The 23,310-nt window shown below is 31.7% G+C and overlaps 2 protein-coding genes across 3 annotated transcripts in view; one reads left to right on the plus strand and one right to left on the minus strand.

Moving 5' to 3' along the window:
* Window positions 1–97: 97 nt before the first annotated feature.
* On the minus strand, window positions 98–4,405 carry LOC130897261 (adapter molecule Crk). Its single transcript, XM_057806024.1, has 6 exons — window positions 3,974–4,405; window positions 3,796–3,918; window positions 3,224–3,428; window positions 3,021–3,149; window positions 2,018–2,122; window positions 98–448 (listed from the first exon to the last, which is right to left on the minus strand). The coding sequence occupies exons 1-6, from the start codon at window positions 4,006–4,008 to the stop codon at window positions 245–247; spliced, it is 801 nt and encodes a 266-aa protein (XP_057662007.1). The 5' UTR covers window positions 4,009–4,405; the 3' UTR covers window positions 98–244.
* A 4,065-nt stretch (window positions 4,406–8,470) lies between these two features.
* The window catches only part of LOC130897268 (tyrosine-protein phosphatase non-receptor type 13-like), a 42,982-nt gene continuing 28,142 nt past the window's right edge, over window positions 8,471–23,310 (plus strand). The window contains exons 1-2 of one of the 2 annotated variants that reach the window (XM_057806037.1): window positions 8,471–8,820; window positions 12,050–12,161. The gene's annotated coding sequence lies outside the window, so the exon portion shown is untranslated. Of the gene's footprint in view, window positions 8,821–12,049; window positions 12,162–16,433; window positions 16,626–23,310 lie in introns of those variants that run through there. The other variant, XM_057806046.1, reaches the window with a different exon arrangement.

Below are 23,310 nucleotides of genomic sequence, written 5' to 3' on the forward strand. Positions count from 1 at the left end.
TAAAATAAAGAGACCAAAATACTGATATGTAATTAATAAAAATATAAATTGAATATAACAGCGCAGCTGTATAATTTTACATAAATAAATCAAGATAGTATGTATATATATATTTATATGTATATAAAGATGGGATTAATGTTAGTGCCAATTACAATTAAAATCAATAAATATACAATAAAAATTCGAGCTCTATACAAATAGCAAAATATTTAAAAAAATTTACATCTCAGAGTATGAATAACTAACTTTCATTTTCTTCATCCAAAAATTCAACATGGGTGAATGGAAAGTATCCAGTTTTACCATTAAGTTCCCCTTCCCATTGTCCATTTATATTAGTTTTTGTCACAGTTATGACATCGCCTATTTCTAATTTTAAAGCAGTATCATCATAAGCATTTGGAATTCTTACTTGTTTGACTCGCGCTTTCGCTGGTAGTTTTCGCTAAAATAAAAATTTCTCATAAATATTAAGTTTCAAGATTCATAATTATTACCAATACATTTCAATAAGCACACATGCTGTAGACCATTACATATATTTAAAATATTTGAAAAACCTAAATATTTTTTTTGTAAATGTTGAAATGATTATAACATTTAAACTATGATACTGATAAAATGCTATAAAAAATCGAGGATTAAAAAATTATCATTTATCAAGAGATCAGTCGACGTTAATTTACATATAAGACCAGATTGATAGGTCTCTACTTGATTTGACAGACCTGCATAAGGTAAAACATTCATGAAAAGTTAGAAAATCATGAACTACTGAAGTGCTCAGTAGATTATATAGAGGAACTGAATTTTTCATTAAAATGTATCCTTCAATTTCACCCACTGACTTATGAAAAAGTTTTGAATAAAGGTAAATTAGGTGTGCATAAAATGCCATCTGATATCTGTAGTTCATGTTTCAGTAGAATAGTTTCTGTGCTCTCTGTATATCTATGTTTTAACGACTAATTCTTTTATATACCTTATCTGTTTGCTTAGGGGTCATGACTATGCAGATAATTACGAGTAAATACACAATTATAAAATTGTGGAAAATAGTGTTTAAAAACAATTTTATCTAAAATTACTACTCTAAAAATTCCACATGGCTCATTATAACCAATAGTTAATTTTAAGCATTAAGAAATGAAATGTTTCTAGTCTCAGTTGACAAGTAGCGAAGCAGACTCAACCTAGAGTTTCTTTTAGAAAATCACTTTTCTAAAATAATTATTATCAACTTATATATTTATGTGTTAGTATATTTTCTCTTGTACCAAGTCTGTAATAGGACTTAGGTGATATCTCACTTCTACCTGTGTTGTGCTCACCATTGGTCACAGATAAGAGGACCTACAGCTTAACAACGGATATGAGAGTCTATACTAAGCACCATATACTGTCCGTGGTTTGTCATTGCCTTTTGATAGGTGGCACATTGAATTTATATTTTCAATGTTGTTCAGATAAATCTTTGAACCCAGGCTGATCTGTGTTAGGACCAATGCACTGTACTAAAATGACCACAAGAAAAACTTAAAAAAATTAGCCTAACAGATTAGGTTTTTGAGGAAAACCCAGATTATTGCTAACTTTTGCAAAAAAGAATCTCGAAACAGTTCTAAAATTGATATATATTTTAAAAAAATACAAATATTTTGTAAAATATCACAAATATAATTAACAGATGAGATCACAGTAGGGTATGCAAAAAAAAAGGAAATAATGGAGAGCTAAGGGGAAAAAGACGTTTACTAAAGACAAAAAGCTTGCATTAACGCAAAAAACAAATGAAGAGATGAGTTAATTTTTCACGTGGTTGTGAAGGCATTAAAAGCAAGAAATTTATGATATTCATGTCATTAGAACATTGGAATATTTCCTAAGACATACATATTATTCTGCTTGTTCATTCAATGGATCAAAATTTCAACCCTACAACCCGTAAGATAAGAAAAGGTTAAATGCAATTGCGTTAAAAAAAATATTAAATATTACATTTTTCATCACTAACCTGCATTTGGTTCCTTTTGGCTGCTTCTGATTGTAAAGAAATATTACTAGCTGGACCACCTGATCCAGGCCTAGGGATTTCTACAGGAGAGTGATTTTCTTCTATCTAAAATAGCAATATGATTCCAGTAATAGAAAAATGTATTATTTAGGTAATAAACTCTTACAGTCAAGATGCTAATGATATTTTTTTGAACATATCCAATTGTACTTTCACAACTACGGGTACTTATTTCTTATAATAAATAATAAGGAAGATTATTAGAGGGGATATTTTTCCTGCCAAATGGGTCTGATTATGAAGTTTATATTTTGGGAGTGACTATAAGGAATTGGGATAATTAATTTCCTCTCCTACCTTATCCAATATGAACAAAGAATAGTTTTGCAAGGTAAGTGAAGTTAATTACATCACATCTCTATGTACATAAATCAAAAAACACCACTTAACTCTCACTTCCCTTCCAAAACTACCGTATATTCCATAAGAGAGGTGGTGACTTGAAATTAATTATCTTTCAAAATACATACTCTACATAATCATTTGGCAAATGGTTTGAGAGAAAGGTTCTCAATTCACCTCTTTATAGGGACGTGTGTACCTTATTTCTCAGTATTAGAAAAAAGGTGTATATGAAAAGCTACTTCGGATGTATGATCAGTTTCAGAAACTGATAAACACAATTCTAAACCACCTTCTTTGAATAAATTTTGTTGATCTTGGATCTACAAGGATGTATCTTGAAGAAACTCATTAGATTTCAATACATATCATTAAATCTATTAGATGCTTAAGTGTTTTTAAAGTCAATCAAATTTTGCAATAAATCGACTCCCATGAGTAAGAAAAAGAAAGTAAGAGGTAACTACATTGGAATTTCTAAAGCTGTTGGTGATGCAAGTTACACAGTGTAATTGTGAGTGTTATATTGTTCAGTATGAAAAAATAATTCAATAATAGATGCTAGTAACATTTCAGACTACTTCAATATTACACATCTTACTTTTTGAACATATGGTACAGGAATTGAACCAGTTCTACCATTCTTATCCCTTGCAGTCCACCATTGTTCTTCATCTTTGAACAATATTGTTAATATATCTCCTTTCTTAAAACTAAGATCATCCTTTTCCTGAAAAATTTCATTAAAAATTCACATCGGTTATAGGACAATATTTTGCTTTTTATTACAAAAATAAATATTACCTTACTATCAAAGTCAAATTTTGCTATAACTTTTTCAACCTTTTTACTAGCAGGTCTAATTAGAGGAGTGGTATCTAAGTAGTGTACTTTATAAAAGCATAATAAGTCTGGTATATTCTTAAAAAAATTATCCCCAATTTTATAGCGTGGTTGATCCTGTAGTTGTGTTTTATTTATTATATAATGACTAACTTTACTGTCCTCCCTGAAACAATATTTGTTGCATGAATAAATTATGGTCCATGGAATTGCATACTTCATAAATTAACAGTAAACCTGGTACATTCTAAAATTTGTAACATATATGGGTTTTGTGTACAGGTAATATTATCAATTATTTGACTAGTAGAGAATTTTTTGCAGCAAAAAATTCTTTCAATTTAAATAGGTTTTCTACTTCAATTATATTAAATTTATGAATTTGTAAAAATTTTGGTAAAACATTTGGATTTCTAAATATATTCAAAATCAAGTCAACAAATTTTAATTGAGTAATACCCAACAATTAGTCATAATTATAGCATTTCTAGATAATAAAGAATACTGTTTTGGATATACTTTGGATAACTTACTTAACACATAAAACATAATCTCCTAAACAAGTTGCACTATCTCTCACAAGAAACACACCACCTTCTCGTTCCTCCATGAGCAAATTTGTAGCTTCATGTCTGCCTATGGCCCCAAAATACCAACTACAAATTACAATTTGATGAGTAATTTATAATACAAATGTTTTCTAATACTTACGAATCCTTATCCTCGTGATCAAATGAACTAGCCATATCTACTTAATTTAATTATTTTCTAAATTCACCTTATAATAATAAATTTAGCATGTTTGAAATTTGGACCCACTTAAAGAACTAAGTTACAGAATACATTATACTATTAGAACGACTCACAAAGATAATACTAATTAAAGTACTCATAAAATTATTCTTATTAATAGTAATTGTTTTTAATTAATATTTTTTGGTTAAATGTGTGGAAATTTCTTCATTCTGATTGAAATACCACTAATTATGCACTGTTTTAAAAATGTAACTGCAGCGTTTGAATTAATTATTAAACTTATTAGTAATTGAATTTAAAACATATTAATTGTGTTATTAACGAAACCTTCCAATGTCACGAATATGGCGACTTCTGTACCTACATGTCAATTGTCAATGTCGTATTGTCATTATCTGCGTCTTTTTTCGAATTAATACTATAGTAGAAATTTCCACTTGGAGCGTTTAGCTATACAATTTTCGTCTTAATGAAGCACTATATTTTAAAATAACCAAAAAACAAATATTGAGGAAATTGAATGATAACATTTATATTTATATTTTACATTTTCATTTATTAACAAATATAGTCCTGTAAAAATAATTCGATTGTTTTATGATGTAGAAATTTTGATTACATAAATCTGTAATTTATGATTGTACAAGATATACGATAGATGGCAGGTATGTCTCAAAAATGCACATTAAATCCGCATGAAAGTTGATCTACACCATTTAAAAAAACTCAAAAATGTGATTATACGTACATTGTGTTAATCAAAAATTAGGTTCCTACATGAAAATGTCGATTAGATTATGAAAAAATTATAAATGATGTAAACGTAATATATTTAACTCAAGTTATTTATTTCATAAATTGGGTACACGTGTGGTTAATTGATTTATTACTTTCAATTACAACATCGCCTTTAACTGATAGCTATTTAAAATAATCAATTCTTAGAAATTTCTCTCAATATAATTAGAGGTTCACAGAAAAAAAAATTCTCACAAATGACAGTGAAGCATTGATCTGAGAACTGCGGAATTCTACCTGTACGAAATAAAGGTTTTATTATTATTTAGTTATACGTTATGTGTAACAGTGTAGTAAAATGTATTGATTCCATCGAATTGCTGATGAAATCGCGAAATATTTCCGGCTTACGTATTTGAATGATTAACATTAATAATTAGCTTGAAGCAAGGCAGTGGCGGTTGGCGATGTTTTCAAAACACTTACCTCGTAGAAGTTTCGTCGTCTTTGTCAAGTTTCCATTTATTTCAACGACTTTTCTTCTGAAGTGATGGATTGTTGGAAGGATTACCACACCAGAAAAATGTGAATTATCAAGCACTACTTTACGTCAGTACGATTTTCCTTTTATTGTCTTAGAATAATTTTTTGAACAACAGTGTCTTCTTATACGCAAACTTAAATACTCTAGATCGGGGATCCCTATTTCCGTCCTTTACTTTATCGCCACCGAAAAGTAAGCGGAAAAAACCACAAATCCAATAATGTTGCCATAAATTTCTAGAATAAATTTTCTTGTGTAGATTTTCCCCTGCTTCCAACAGCTTTTCCCATAATAATATTTATGAATGGTCTACGTTTCGTTTTCAATTCCGTCTTTTCTTAGATCCGGTTAGATGAGCTAGTACGTAAAGGATATAAATCTACCTCGCCTATTATTTTGACTTATTGATTTATTGTGAACCCCGAAACTGTTTACCAGTCAAGTAGCAACGACGTTGCAAAGTGAGCTACTTGTCTGAGAGCTACGCTGGTTACCTATTCTAAATTTAAGAAGCTTCAATGTAAGTACCGCAACCTTTGTCTATGTCAGGAGTTTCTTCGATGTTCTTCGGATAGTAGTTCACTGGAGTTTACAAAATCACTCGATATTTATTGAATTAAAAACAACTTTAATACTACATGAAAATATACACACTCTATTATAGAATATTGTAATTCAGTTCAAATCGTCCTAAAGAACTAGACAGTTTAGAAAGTCGTGAAAAAAGCTATTTACTCCGAACCTAACCTACCGTGTATTACCCGTTGCGCTGGACAGAATGAATCGGAATATATTTGAATTTTTCAATTGGTCGACTTTACTAAGCGTTGGCATTTGGTTTGCAGCTTTTTTATCAATGTTAAGATTATTATTATACAAATTATCATTAATTTTTTTAGATTTTACATTATACTTTTGATCATCTTCTCAGCCTCGATTACAAGTAGATAAGTATTCGAAAGCCTGGAATGTATATTATCATGCATGGAAAATTTGTCTTTGGGGCATACAAAAATACTTCCCTATGCAGGGGATGGTAATTGACACCGCCATCAAGCGCTGTTCATAATCAGAATCGGGGCTCCATTCATGTTTATACCGAGCTACAACCCCAACATAGTGCTAATACAGAATTTTCCTTATCTCAGGTCTTTTCAACTTTTACTGATAATTTTTAAAAATAAACAAAATAAAAAGCAATATTACATATTTGTATATGTAATTTTTTTTATATATGTATTTAACTATCTTCAAATATTCCTGATGAAGAACTGTATAAATGGGATAACAAGTTTCGGGTACTGGTAAACTTTAAATCCTCATAGCTCCTTCCGGTGGGCAGAAATCTAAAATATTTGAACCAAACGGTAACTTCTCATATTTATGTGAACATCATTTTCATCCATAAAACTTATTGAATTTTTACAAATTTTACCTCAAAGCTGTCTTTTCTTTTAAATCAAGTGAGTTAACAGTGTCAACAATCCTACGTAAGTGGATTCATCGATCCGTAAGTAATTTCTATAATCATCTGGATTCAGCCGTAGTTTTGTGGTTCTTCCAATAAATTAACGTGACTCAGTGAACACCGTTTCTTGAGGCATTATTTGTACCAAAATGTGCAAATAATTTTAGTTTTAGTTTTATTTTTAGTTAAGCATAGAGCGAGAGACGCTAATAAAATTATATCATTAAGATCTGACATAACCAAAAGCAAAGATTATACTGCGGCGTAGTATGGTGTGTGCCCTCGTCAATGTTTTAACCAAATTGTACGATCTTGTCGTTCGATCCTGTCCAACGACGCCGCAGTACCGTGAATAGTCAGCTAACGTCATATTAATTTACACGTCTGAACAAACGTTGAGGACGGGAGGGCGGCCGGCGCAGCACCGGCAAGTCTCGAAGCGTGTCGAAGTTTTTATAATAGTCGTTGAGCTTCTTATAATATTATCTGCCTATATTGATAGAAGTCAAGCCAAGCTGAATTTCCGAACAACGCCAATGAAATTTTAAAGGTGACGTCGATATTTTTGAAATTCCCGCGAACTCGCAATGTCGAAAATCGCGGTCATTTCTTGCGCAGATAAGTAGGACCAGAAATATCCAACCATCAAGAGCACTTTGGGGGCCTACACCCAAAATATTGAATCCAGCTGAAGGCACATGAGAAGAAGAATATCGAGGGGGGGAATCAGAATCAGAGTTCGGCGAAAAAATGTGAATCCATTCGATGCAATCATTGTAGATATAAAATTTTTGTATCCTGGAAAGAATGACCTACTTCCAATGGAAGAGGATGAGGAAAGTGACTAAATTTTTGTGGAATAAAATTACTTTTCATTTATTTCTATTGGTTTTATTGCTCTTTCAGGTTAGGTTAGGTTAGGTCCGGTGCGTTTACTATCGTTTTTCTATTTCTGTTCCCTTTTTCGTGGCACGAATAGGCCTTTTTTGACCGAAGTTATAATTCACGTATTCCGCGCATGCGCATTTTCTTAGTCCTTATTCGATTGTGACCATTCCCTACCATTTTTACCTTCCAATTCCTCATGGCGTTTTTCGGAAGTTTAACCATATTATCTTCCTATATTGATAGAAGTCAAGGCAACATTTCAGTTTTTCATTATCGGAAAATAAATTTTCATGGACACCCGCTTACTATGGCAGACCCCCATTTTTTGTCACGCCCAACATAGACGTGGATTCACCACCCGTGGATTGCTGGTGGTCCACCTGGACCACTTTGGGAATCCCGAGTCTAGTGAAGACCACAGGAAAACTATCAAAACAAAACACGCAACTCTCAGTCCGTTTGGTTGAAATGTTTGGTGGAAATCGGCCTTTAGATTTACACAGACAAACAGTTATTTTATTAAAATAATTGAAAAAGTTTATAAAAATAGATGTAAATACTAGGTAAATTTTTAATTTTTTAATTATGTCGTTCATAAATTCAAAATCAAATTTTTTTTATGTGACGTGTTTTTGGATTTTCTTCAAAAATATGTGTGTATGTTTTATGAATTTTGTGCATTCTCTATCATAACTTTGTATATACGTTTAAACTATATTGTTTGTCAAACAAGGATCTATTTTGTAGATATAAAATATTTAGTTGACCTAAATTTCGTGTTTTTAACTGAGGATCTATTTGAAAAAACAAGGACAGTATATACCTATTCGAAAGTTACAAAAGGAATTTTGCTCTTAAATACAATCTTTCGTATTAATTAAATTATAAAAAGCAAAATCTCAAAGTATATACAAATTCTATCAAATGTATTATACTCTGTGCTAAATCAGTGCAAAAAATCTAATCAGAGAAGGCGGGGAAACTGCTAAGGTATACAGTCGTACAAATATACATATACAATCGCGTTCGTTTTCAGTTGATACCCTACGTTACCAAGTATTGTGAGTTTGTTGATTTGAGTGCACGCATGATAAAAACCATATGAACCGGTCTTGTTTTGTAACAAATTTCAAATGTGACCGACTGCTGTATTTGCAATAAAAGGTTTGTTAATAATTTTATTCATATTCACAAAATTGAATAATTTATAATTCCTTGTGTTATTCATGTCGATCTGGATTGTTTTGTTTTTGAATGCACAAAGAGGCGCTAATTCAAGCACGTGTCGTGTATTGGGTATTTTTAAAATAGATCTTTTAGTTTTGTTTTTAACTGCAAATTTTCTGCATAACTACGAAGAACGGAATTCGCTCATGTGAAATAGACTGTCATTAAAATCCAGTGGTAACTTTTATGATCATATAGATATTTAATTTCAAATATTAAAAAAGTATAATGTAGGGACTTCCGCTGATATAAAAGAGCCATGGTAAAAAAACAGTAATTTATTCAACAACTTTTTCTATTCGTAAAAAAAGGCATTTAATGCATATGTTGCATACTGATTGAATTGAAAGTTAATTGACATATAGAAAAATTTAAGTAGTAATTTTAATTAGAAAAACTTATAGTAGTCAGACTTTGAAAATCTATGTATAGCCAGTGTTCAGCCAGAAAAAACTAACGGGTAAATAGTTTTAAAATAAATTGCCTGACACTTTGTAAATTGTCAATGTTTTTTCTTCAAATTTATTCTGCAGTTCAACTAATACGTCAAATTCTGTTTTTGATATTTCGCAAGGAGTAGCTGAAGCCATATTCAAATCTTCGATTCGGTTTTTTCACACACTTTATATACAACAGGATTAAATAGATACATCACGCACTTCCTAAAATCATTAATGATGGAATTTGACAGTGCCGTTTTTAAGTACTTATATTAATAAAGGGCAAAATGTGGCTAAAAGACAGTTAAAATTTTCTGGTTTAGACTGCCAACTTCATACCGCCTTTTTCCACTCAATTTTGTGTCCTTTAAACACACTTATATCAGCAGGTTGCATTATGTGGGTAGTGGGAAGGCAATGCGTTACATTATCCCATTGATGTTGCAAAATTCACTCAACTCCATCGTTAAATAGCATTTGTGATCGTCAATCAGTAACAGTACTGGTTTCATTATTCTTGTTCAAGCTTTTTTTTGATGCCAGTCACCAAATATTCGTAGAAGACACCGCTACGTATCCAGCTGCTGTCAAATTCAGCCAAGTGTTATTTTGAAAGTATGCTATCCACTACTGCGTTGGGGTAACCTCACACATGGAAAAATCTACCATTAGATGTACAGTTTTTCGGTGTGCAACACTGAAATTGTCTCTTTTTCGTTACCATTAAATATTCTTTCAGGGTGTTCCAAAATATCCTAAACATTCTGTTTCTTCTTTAAATATCCTTTGATGTTGTTAAATCCCCAGCTTCTCTGAAAGATAACTCTTGAAGACTCTTCAAAAACGACCTATTCCATTTTTCTCCAGGACTTCCTTTATTAAACGGTTTTTCTTTCTTGTTTAATTACATTTTGTTGAACAGTATTCAAAAGGATCGTTTTTTGCGGAGAAATTTACATTTTATTAACTCATTAATCCAGTTGACTAGTTTTATTTCTTCGTTTTGAGTTAGTGCTGTAGCTGGACCAATTTTTCCAGACCATTCTTTTACCCGACCGTGAAAGTGATCTTGCAGAGTACCTCTTGGTACGCCTTGTATTCGACTTGCTTCTCTCATAATCATTTGATCATCACATATGGATTTTTTCTAAGGCAAGGCACTGGAGTATTAGTCGCCATTCTACCTACTTAATAATCCTAAATATACAGAGGCTGACTACTGAATCCGGTAAATCCACTGCTCAGCAAGTTAGTATGAAAGGCGGCTAACTATTGGTTAAACCTACTCAGGAAACAGTTTTAGGAGTAAAATTTCTGCGATTACTTTCACTAATTCGTTCTTTTCACTACGAATATTTATATAAAACTAATTCACTGCGCTACATAAAAGGACACATCAAAGCGCTTCCGCCATTTATAAAATATTCAATTGTAGCTGGAAAGGATCGGCCTAAGGATTCATTTCGCGAGCTTGTTCGTAACAGTATTTTCGAAAAAGTGTTTATATCAACAACTTCTTTTGTACATTTCTCATTTTTATTTGATAGTAGAAGTCTCAGATTAGCATATTTTTGATATAAATGTATTAAATTCACGTTTGAACGGGTTTTTCTATCCCATACCTATAAAACGCCAACTTGTATGCGTTTTTGAACAGGAATCGTGATGAGTAGAAACTCCCCCTTATTTTCATAGTCATTATATTTCATTTTATACAAATCTTCTCTTCGGCAACCTTCAGCTATTCCCAGTATCAATGTATTCTACGAATTAAACAAAAAAGTGATTAAATATTTAAAACTTTCACCTTAAACATTAAATATTTGTCGTCTGGTTTATTTCCTCTCTCGAAAATGTATTAGATTTTTTAGGTTTGTACCCAACCTATTTCATAAAAGTGTTTCTTTTTAGATAATTTTTTTTGGATTTTTCCGGAATCAAATCCAATGTTGCGACATTTGCCTTTTCTATGATTTCTTCAGGAGTACATATTTCAAAGTGACTGTTTATTTATTTTCAATAAAGGTGCGGACGGATTGCATTAATCAATTTTGTTACCTTATGGAAAACGTGAAATAATGTTAACTCTATGGCACTTTTTTAACAACTTTTTACTTTTATTCACTCTAACCAAAAACAACCGCTTTAAGCGCTACAAATCAGTAAAATAGGTACTTTAATATATATAAATATAAAAAATATATTTTGAGAATTGTTTTATTTTTTTTGGAATATATTTCTGATTGTGATTTCTATTTCGTCAATGTTATGATTTCGTAATGTACTTTTTCGTTGAATGTTTGTGTTTTTAAATTTGAGCAAAGTTTATTTAATTTTTTGCTTTGTATAATATATAGCAATACATAATAATACATATTCACTGTATCAAAAATTCAAATTTTTTAATCGATTTTATACGCGATGAAAGTTTAATTCCATTTAAATTTTACCAAATACGGAATTTATAACAGACACAATCTAACTGATTGATGATATTTCGATAGCTTAAATGTTGGAAAATCGACAATCTAGCAAACAGATTTCCACCCCTTGTACTTCCTAACTGTGATTGCTAAAGGCGTGTATCGCTATAGAATAGTTATCATCTAGATCGATTTGAATCGAGCTAGGCAAATATTTCCAAAGCAAATTGAATATATAAGATATAATTTCATCATCTATAAAACTGTTAAAATGTGCATGTAAAGTAGGTTATTGTGATTCAGGCCCATTCTATGTCCAGTTGAAAACCATTCCCAAGAATCGCGTATTCAACGACAACAACAGTGTGGGAGTTCTGGCCTACGAGATGTTGAAGTCTTCATAATCGACAAATTAGTAAGTACCGGAATATTTTCTAGAATGAGGTGGTAATAATATAACTGCTATATTAAAACTCAACGCCTGCGTATATTTATATAGAGTGCGGAGGTAAATACAACCATAACGGTGTTACTTTCCTTAATGAACGAAAAATATGATATTGAAATATAGATAAGTTTGACGAAGAGTTCCCGATTTTAAAGATGTGTGACAAATGGCAGTCAAAAGGACACAAAACTGAATATGTAAAGAAAAAATAAGTGTGATCAAAACGTATATTATCCATTTTTCTGTATAATAATACTTTCGAAACAAAAACTGTAAACAAGAGAGTTGATCATTATAACATGCCTAATTAAATTGGTTTTAGATTTTCTAAGCTTTAATTGTCACAATCTTCCTTAAATATAAGAAAAGTTTCAACTTCACTTGTAATTTAGTTTGTCAGAACTAAACACGACCAAACTCGTCCCTTCTAGCGTGCATCCCTCAAAGAATAATACACTCTTCCCCCTATCCAACTCATTCAATCAGACCTTAAAAAGTTGACCAACTTCTAAGCTGTTTAAGAGATCCTGTTCATCTTTCTGGCCAGAAGCTATGTTTACCCACTACTGCGTTTTTATAGATCATATTGATCACACTAAAGACATTTTGAAGATGGCTATAAGACGAGATTTGACTTAATCACCTATAATATTAATATTAGTGTCTGTTGCTGCATTAAAAGTTTCCTTGAAGTAGTATAGAGGTGCGTCGTCAAACAATTTAAGAACTCTCGTTGAACGTAATGAAGCAGTCCAAATACTTAGATTTATTTTATTGTGAAAACATATAAACTCAATGGATAAACGACCATTTGTGGCTATTTTAAATATAATTTTCAGCGAAATTCCGTCGCTGCAAATGGTGCTTTATCAGCTGCGGTTTTCGCCTCACAATCTGTGCGGATAAAGCTCCTGGTTAGGAACAGGTTAGGTCACGAGCAATTTGCCTTTGGGTTAACCCACCTCTTCTTAAGTCCTTAATTTTTTGCTTCTCAATTTTCCTGTTGTTGTTGAATTTCACGCGGCATTATTTTGGAAGAATGACTAACACACTCTCCCTTAGTAAATCAACATTCTTTGTGAATAATAGTTTGGATAATGGATTGTTTTTCTGTTGAAATTCATTTCTTCAAATGAATATCTATGGTATTTTAAAAGTAACCCTTTCTGAAAATGGTTATTTTACCAAAAAATCAGTGAAAAAACTCATGTTTTTTGTAACTGCTTCCAATCTTTTTTTTTTCAATATCGTGGGCTTATTTGGCTTTATTTATTGACAATGAATTACATCAAGGCGCACACAGTAATAATTGCTTGATGACACTATTTCGATAAAGAAAATTGAAGATTCCAATCTTTAAATGGGATTGAATTGAATTTGAAAAGGGCCGAATAATGAATATCACAAAAATTTTCAACAATAATAAGGTCGTAAGTAAGCAAATTGTTAGAATTCCACATTCAGCACAATAAAAAAATGTTCAAAATTTTTAATTCTCAACCTACTAACATAAATATTGTAGTTGGTTGGTAAAAAGTTTGTTTGGGTTGATTTTCGCAAACATCGCTAATTACATAAATACAATAGCAATTTAGTAATAAAATCCTGTAAAGAAAATTGTTCCATTCAAGTATTTTTTGCATGCCACTGATTTTTATAACCAATTCATTGTTATCTCTTCATTTGTCAAAACCTGGTTTTCTTAATTTATGCAGATCTTCACTCTCGGACGTATGAAACTAAATAATCTCTCCTAATCTGAAGAACAAGCTTAAGTTTATCGCAAAATGAATGTTCAAAATCTGGTACTAAAGTGGAATGACCAAATTATAATGTATGCTGTTCAAGCTGAAGAGATATCTTTATATTTATTTTTAAAAATCAGGACAGGTTTTGAATTTATTGTCATTTTCCACTTATGTATCCATTTAAAGCTACAATGAATGCAATTCTTAGACAAGTTGAAATTGTTTTATTTTTTAATAAATATACAGGGTCCCGAAATTCGACTGCCAAGGCTTTAGTGGAAATTTCTTGGGTCAAATTATGCCTATCGGGATAGAGAACTTATGTCCACAAACGCATCCTTTACGTTAAAGTTTTAGAAAATAAAACGATTTTTTGTCGATAACTGTCAAATTGTGTGATCGATTGTTATTGAAACTTTTTGACGACTATCAGGCTGATAAACTACTTGTTCTAACATGAATAGATGATCTCTAGTTTTTTCTATAGGCGCGCAGCAGGGGTCAAGGAACCTTTTTCCATCCCTGAATTCTCCGTCACTGGAGAACAACACGGTTGTTTCGAAAGCCTCCTAATATTCTAAGTCAAAGTAAAGTTGAATTTCTAAGACACCCAATGTTTTCCAAAACGTACGGTTGTTAATGCTGCGAAAGGTCAGGGCGTGTTCAAATGGAGGAGCTAGAAAATTTGGGGTGTCAAGTAATATATGATTTCGAAACTACTTTTGGTTGAAAGTGCTGAAAGGTAACATCCTCATACTTATTCGCAGCTCTTGTTGGTCAATAAAATTTCATTTTTTAATGTGGTTTTTTTATCATAGAGTTAATATTACCTTTCGTTTCGTATACCAAAAATTGTAGAATTAGTGAAATTATCAAAATAATGAGTGTACTAGTGACGCTGAATGATTTTTTGACCGAAACCATGTCGAACAGCAAGAAGTCAATAATTACATTTTAATCCAAGCAATTTGGAAAAAACTGACTCTATCCCTATCAAAAACGATGCTAGGGAAATAGCAGCTCCATCCAAAAACTTAAATTTCCTCTGTTTAAGATGTTAATGGATCAAGAATTGAAGATGAACCGGTTCGACGATAACAGTTTTGTGAAAATTTCACTTAGTTGTTGAATAATTGCGCAGATTTATTTACAACATTTGTTTTTTTGATGAAAGTACCTTTATAGTGAAGCCAATATGCATAATTGGTGGTATTGGAATCATACCGACCCACACGTTTTCAGAGAAGGTCATACAGAAACGCGCAAAAAGTAAATTTTTAAGCAAGATAAAATACCTAGTCTTTCTAGATAATTGATAGGGGGTTTACAAAATGACCAGTTAGGTGGCTGATTTGATTTTGTATGGATTTTTATGTGGCGCTAGTACCTCTACAAGAATTTAGAGAGAAAAATAAGTATTATTTAACACTTCTTGCCATACAAGATTTTTTAAAAGATGGTTCTGGTTAGTGGGGTGAAAAATTTATACTATGAAAATTTAGCCTTGTACACATTTTTCCAAATTTGAACATAACACAAGATATTGGGGAGTTTCTAGTTTTACTTATAACATATTGAATGTTTACGTAAAAAATTACAGGTTACTCTCTTAAATAGCTGCATAAAAATTTCAGAAATGTTTCCTGTTTGTTTATTATAAATCGATAATTAAATCAAATACCTGCCTATAAACAATAAAAAAATAAGGTAGGCAGTATGTAAAGATAAAATGGAGTAATAGTATGAATAAAACCGTAGGCAGAGTCGCCTGTCGACAAATTGAACTAAATGTAATCATGAACTCAAATATAAAATATTATTATACTTATTTAATTTGAGTTTATTTAGAATTTATTCTAATGAACCACGTACATTTCACACATTTGCATTACTTATCTACGGGGAAATATCAATTTCATGATAAATAATAGGTGCAATATCAAAAACTTGTGTAGGTCAAGTGGATAAGTCTAAAATGTGTCGACAGTTAGATTAAGTTGTATAAACAATAATGTGCATTGGTGATGATCTCTTTTACATCGCATTCTTATGTTTCACCAAATGTACAAAAAATCCATAATTCTAACTGAAAAATGAACATCAGGATATATCGAAAAGGTATCTTCAAAAGAAACAGTCCTTAAATAATTAAATAGTATAATCTCTATACGGATTTCTGTCAAAATAAGAATGGATTTCTCTAGCTTTGTGTAGTACCCCAAAATATAATTTAATCAATGAGAATCAACTAACCAGGAATCAATATATAATGAAAAGTTTAGAGGTTAAGTTTTCGATGTCCCCAAGTGCTTCCTTTGTCTTTTTTATTTTGATGCCTTTTTCCTTTTTTTTTTCTGTTTCTAGACTTGACACGTTGACTGCCAATACAATTTTCACAATTTTATTTAATCGCATTGAATCGTTTAAAATACTAATTTAAATACAAAGTATAGAAAATATAGGCTTTTTAAAAAAGTTGTTTTGTAGTTGACGATCAACGTGTTAAACCTGTGTTTTAGCTTAGTGACTGTTTCAAAACTCATAATTAAGTTGAAGTAAGTTTGTGTCTTCGTGTGTCTTGTGTTTGTAACAACGAGGATGTATTTCAAACTTATCAAAAAGGAGTTTAAAAATATGAATGAAAAGTTATGTGTTTTAAACGACTCGAATAGAATAAAATGAGGTACACAAAATTTGATATAATTTACTATATTTTTTACATTTTTATAATGCTTTGTTAATTTTAATTGATAGTTCATTTTAATAAAAAACAATTTGTCATCGTCATATTTCACAATCCAAATTAATCATAAAAAGTGCAACTCATGAACGTACAAAACCCTTTTCTGTTGAATTTTTTTAAAAATAAAATGTAAACAAACCAGTTGATATTACGCACATAATCTAGAAATGCAAAATTTTCTTAAAATTGATTGAGCACTTCTTGTTAGTGGTTTTTCATTAGATTAAATCTATTTTTGAACTAGATGAGTCACTTTGATGAATCTTATCCATGACACTTGTTACTTATTTTCTTATAAATATAAAATAAACAAATTCCTCAAATGAAAATGAGGTTACCTATTAAAATTTGATAGAATGATGAATCTAGTTTTTTTCCATTATTATAATTAGAATTAATATTTCTTTATATAAACAAAACAATACCGAGAATTGTAGTTTGGATTACGTTATTGAAAGTTTTAACAACTGTTGAACGATATTATATCATTAGAGACTAAACTCTTTTGGTATTTCTTTATACTTGATTTACCAATTCATAAAAAATATAATATTTTCATGTCATATATAAAAATCTAATCAATTCACACAACTTTATCACCTACAATCTTTTTTATCAATTTTTTTTCCATTATTATGGACCTAAATTTTTATTTTTTGGACAAAGAATCTACTTGTTTTTGTTATCGATATATTCAAAAACTTTTTTAAATTTCGATAATCCTTTTATCCAATCCAGTTGCCTCTTTGTCGTTTACGGTTTTCGCTCCGAGACAAGTTCAGCAAAATATAAACAAACTCAGTGTGTGAGAATCGTCAGGCTATGATTTAATATCAGGCCAATTATTAGAACAACTTCCTCGTAAAATTTTTCTTCTGGCAGTTATATTCAACCGCATGCTAAGCTTGTCCTATTTTCCAGTAATATGGGAATTCGCCTTAATGTTATGATTCCCAAATCAGGGAAATAGCCCAATGAAGTAATATCTTGCCAACCTATCAGCCTATTTTCAATAGTAAGCAAAGTTTTGAAAGGTTACTGCTACAGAAAAAAATTATCATAAGATGAAAGCTGCCAAAAATATTTATTATAATAGGAGACCCGCCAATTCTCGTAATGTTTCTAAAGAAACATGGTCCATTGTGAATAATCTAAAAAATAAGGCTTCTACATCGAGCATAATCTCTACTTCACCTGATAACCTCAATAATTGATTTGTGAATGTAGCCAAAAATTTATCAAATTCTATAACTCCTTCTCATGATTCGCTTTCATATATCCCTGATGCTTATGCTAACTTGAACAGTTTCTTTTTTCTGCCCGTAGTTTTAGCAGAGCTTCGCAGTACAATTAATGACATCAAAAATAAATACTCATCTGGAACTGATGGACTTACGTCAAAAATGTTTTCGAGGCTGCCCGATTGGACATTAAATCACCTTATCACTTCAATTAACGTTTCATTTCAAAATGGCACTTTTCCCAATTGCCTTAGACGGCTATAGTTATACATCTGCATAAAGGAAGAGATAAAAATCAAGCATCGAATTATCGCTCAATTGCACTCCTTCCCACGTTACCTAAGATCATGGAAAGATTGGTCACAGAGAGGTTTTTATCAATTCTGTTTAAATATAAATTACTTACTACCCATCATTTTGGGTTTTTAAGTAACAAATTCTCCCTCCTTTATAATGTGTATTCTAGCCTAAACAGCCATCACTCCACTGCAACAACTTTTTGTGATTTTTCTAAGGCTTTCGAATGTGTTAATCATAATATTTTAACCAAAAAATTGCAGTACTACGGTTTCAGGGAAACACCTCTCGCATGGTTTAAGTCGTACCTTACCAACAGAAGTCAGCTTGTAAGGGTTGATACAACGATGTCATCTTCTAAGCCAAAAGAATGTGGAGTGCCCCAAGGCTCAGTACTAGGGTCCTATTTTTTCTTCTGTCTATAAACGACATCGCCTATCTAGACATCAGGAGTAAAATATTTCTATTTCCAGACGACACTAGTTTCTATTGGCTATCCACTTAGGAACATGGAATACGACCTTTACCTACCCACTCCACGTTCAGAATTAGTTAAGGGCTCAATATTTTACAATTTTATAGTACCAGACACAAAATTTCTTGGTCTACATTTTGATCAACGTGTTACATATTCAGACTAAAGAAGAAAGCTTGAATTAAAATACCGGCAAATGTACTGGCTCTTGATGCGAAAATCAAAGTAAAATAATCAAAATAAAATTATTTTATACTCAAACCTATTTCGAACTACGAACTCCACCTATGGTGATGTGCAAACATCACTGAATATCATCCAAAGATTTAAATCTAAAGTGTTACAATAGATAGTAGATACCACATGGTACGTAAGTAATCAGATACACCATGATTTAAACATTCCCTTCATCAAGCCAAAACGTCACATAATGAACGCACCATTTAACATGAAAACAACAAAATTTCTTCTCTTTTTCTCACTTCTCAAAATTCTTTTGAAGCATCGATTCGTACTGTGTAAGTAGCAAAAAATTTGATGATGATGTCCACGTCTACTGGCCGTGGTGCACTACATTCTTAATGACATGTACAGAGCATCCCACAATAATCATGTTTGGGTTTAGATTCTCCTATATCTTGTGAGAAACATTTTTAATTCCATTTTCTCAATTTTTAAACAAATGAAGGCTCCCGGACGCTTCTCTGATACCCAGTAAACTAGGACAAAACCGGGGAATACCGGATAGATGGCAAGTGTAGTTGATCGTTTATTTAGGTGTATAACATCGTATTTCCAACTGCCATTATTTTCCATTTATTCGAAATATATTAATAAGAATAATAAATACTATGTGAAACTACTCATTTGCCCTGTAAGATTGAGAATATACGTCCTTGAAGTTGGTGAAGTGTGTATCATTTTCATTTATTGCGAGATACAAGAGTATCTTTTTAATATATTCATGCAGATTTGTAATTATGGCATTTGATCATTTTTACATAGCGCCTCTGTCGATATGTTGCAACGCTGAAATTATTCCCATATGGTTATTGACGCCGCCAACGTTCTACAGCGTTTATATTAAATATGATTTTTTTAATTTTCAATGGTACGCATAATAAATGTATAACAAAATGTATTATTATTAGTCTCACGAAAATCCACATATCTTCATGTTTTCATTCTATTCACACAGTTATACACCTCATATTTTCTCTGGCCTTTCCGTAGATCAGTGGCGTGGCGTGGCGTAGTGGAGGCGAAATTGCACATATTTGAATATTTTTGTCGCGCCTACGTTTCAGACCGACTGAAATAATCATGGGATATTAAATAACTGTAAACTGTGATGAAGTACATTCGGCTTGTTATATTTTTCTTCAACATTTTAAATATTCCTTTGTTCACGTATTGTGGCACAGTAGTCACTTCTGATTTATTTATTCTAGCATTTAAGTTTTTGAAGGAATTAATTTTTGTTATCAACCTCCCACTTCATTCGAGAGATTCAATAAAACCTCGAAATTGCATCGAATTCTTCCTCTACCTATCTACACTACACCTATCAAAATAAATTTTAATAAATTTTAGGTGATTTTATTCTTTATATTCTTTGCTAAGTTTTTCTTTGCTTTTTTATTGCACTCACAAAAATTCCAGTTATATTTATAGATTTCCTTTTGTTTTGAGCAAATTTATGTTATATTTTAAAAAATATAAATTCAGTTTTTTCATATTTTAGAGCATAAGCTACTTTTATTCAAATCTGTTCTTTTTACTCGTTCCTTCTTTAGTAATATCCATCTGTGTTCCCGTTTCCTTTCTCATTTCATTTGTTTCCCACAGTTCTAAAGCTGCCAGGTTTCAACCACACTCAAAGGCCTCAACCGGTACACCACAAACAAACTAATGCATCTCAACTGGGAATTCAATTGAGGGCTGTTACCATCATAGATTTTTTGAAAACGTGGCAATGAAACACCAAAGTGGACTAACTTTAATATATTTTCCGAGCTTTCGAATACTTGTATGTATTCATCGTCTAGGACTGTTATTAACGTCAAATACAATATAAGAAATATGTATAAAAATAATAAAATTTCTACTTACAATAATTAATTAATATTTCTTATATTGTTTTTAACCATAATTTCAGTTCCAGACGATGAATATATACATACAAATATTCGAAAGCTCGGAAAATATATTAAAGTTAGTCCACTTTGGTGTTTCATTGCCACGTTCCCAATAAGAAACCTGGCAGTTGGAGTGGAAGGTTGATAACAAATTAATTTCTTCAAAAACTTGAATGCTAGAATAAATAAATCAGAAGTGGCTACTGTGCCTCAATACGTGTACAATGGAATATTCAAAATGTCTTGCTCTTTGAAGCGACTATCAAGATCGTCTGTACTGATCCTTGAGTGACGTTTTCGCAATTGAGTAGTATCTCAAGATCTTTTGATTGCAGTATCCAAATACTCTTTATACTTATGTTACGCCTATGATGCAGGTATACGAGGTCTGGCTATTAAATAACGAGACTGGTTACGAAAAAGGTTTTTTTTTTTAAAAATTATTCTACATTCGAATGTCCCCCTTTAATAAACTCCCTTCCCCCCGCCACACACCATTCCATACGTTTTTTCCATTGATCGAAGCAGTGCTGGTGTCTTTTTTGGTTAGTGCCTTTAGGAGCTCTGCCGTTTTTTGCTTTACCGCTTTCATCGAGTCAAATGGGGTCCCTTTCAAAGCAGATATTTTTCTAACCTTTCTAACCTCTCAAGAAAACCTGAGCAGATCCGTGGACGCAAGAGCTTTTGGTCAGGAGTCAGATTTTTTGGCACCAACTTCGCGCAGACTTTTGTCATGTGTAATTCCACGTGTAAAATTTTTCTTTATCGGCGTTTAAAGCCTCGGCAATCATCTGGATGCTCATTCGACGATCTGCACGCACAATTTGGTTGATTTTGTTCACTGTTTCCGGAGTTGAAACAGTCACAGGGCGACCTGGACGCTGGTCATCTTCAGTGCTCTCTCGGCCTTCACTAAAGCGCTTACATCACTCAAAAACACGCGCACGAGATAGAGAATTGTCCCCATAGGCCTCTTGCAACAATTTATAGCATTCAGAGCTTTTTTTTTTCAATTTAACGAGAAATTTGAGATTGATACGTTGTTCCACGAGAAAAAAACACGTTCCTTTCAAACCGCTACCACACAAATAGTAGTGACGGAAACGTGTTTTGGAACGTGCGTGGACAAGATATTTAGATATCCAACGCACTACTCATTTTTTACCAAACCCGTCTAGGGCGCTCTCTAGGCGCACAGTCTCGTTATTTAATAGCCAGACCTCGCGTATGTATCTGGTTATGCTGGTCACCTAATGTTGATGTTGTGGGATGAATTTGATTTGAAAAGAAATATATAAGATTATATAGCAATGGAAACCTTTATATAACTCGAATTAGTTTAATTATGGATACTAATAATAGAAAATATTCTATTATTCATTGTTTTATTTGCCAGTTTCTCTGCTTCGGTCCATATTATTTCTTTCTTCCTATTTTGTGTATTTCAGTCAGTTACATGTAATTATCAAATTTGCGTTTATCTACAAGATATTTAGTTCTTCTTCATTAACTAAACGTGAATATAGTGATAAAGTCATAGCCCCTCGAACGTATCTCCAAACTGATTTTATTGTGTGTTGTTGTTTTTCAATTAACAGAATAATACTATAATCAAATATAACACCTGCAGTCACTCACGATTTTCGTATCATGTCTTGCTTATATAACAAATTTATGTCCGTCTTTGATTTCATTTAAGTTGCTGGAAAGACAGGATTGTATAGTTTCTGTTCGTTGACAGATTATAGAAAATTTGATATTAATTGACAGTTCAATTTAAGAACAATGCCATGAATAATCTTAGGATAGTGGGTCCAATATGGTTGGCAATTATAAAGGAATGGAAACCTAATTGCAAATAATAATGAGATGACTGAATCTGTAACATACTTGACCCACTTGTAGGTGTTCATAGCATAAGCCTTTTAGCACTAATTTGTAAAGTATTTCGCTCTTTTATAATGTTTAGTATTCGGTATAATACGATGAAAAAAAAATTTAAAAAGAAACAATTAGACGAAAAAGTCGGCAGAACATGTAACTGGAAATACCCTATTATCTAATTTTCCCGTACTTAAAGCCTGAAAAGAAATTAAGAGAACCGGAGGCCAAGTACGGGGCATTTATTGCTCGTATATTGAATTTTGCATTTGTGATGAATTTGATGATTTTCTCTCAAAATCAATAAGTTGCTTCAATGGATTGTCTACTAAAAAATGGCAGTAACTTCAATAATGAATTGGATAAAAAAAGACTAGAAAAATTGCTAAAAACATCGGTGCTAGGCCTATTTTACCAAATAAAGAATCCCGCATAAGAAAATAAGATGAGATGTGTGATAACCAATCAGAAACACTTCAACCTATTCAAGTCTTCCAAAAACATTTAGATAACATGATGGAACAGTGAAAATATAGAAACAATTTGAATACATCGCTCTACAAATTTAATCAACGGTTCTTACTTATTATGCT

This window comes from Diorhabda carinulata, chromosome 1 (genome assembly GCF_026250575.1).
Source record: "Diorhabda carinulata isolate Delta chromosome 1, icDioCari1.1, whole genome shotgun sequence".
In the NCBI taxonomy this organism is placed as follows: Eukaryota; Metazoa; Arthropoda; class Insecta; order Coleoptera; family Chrysomelidae; genus Diorhabda; species Diorhabda carinulata.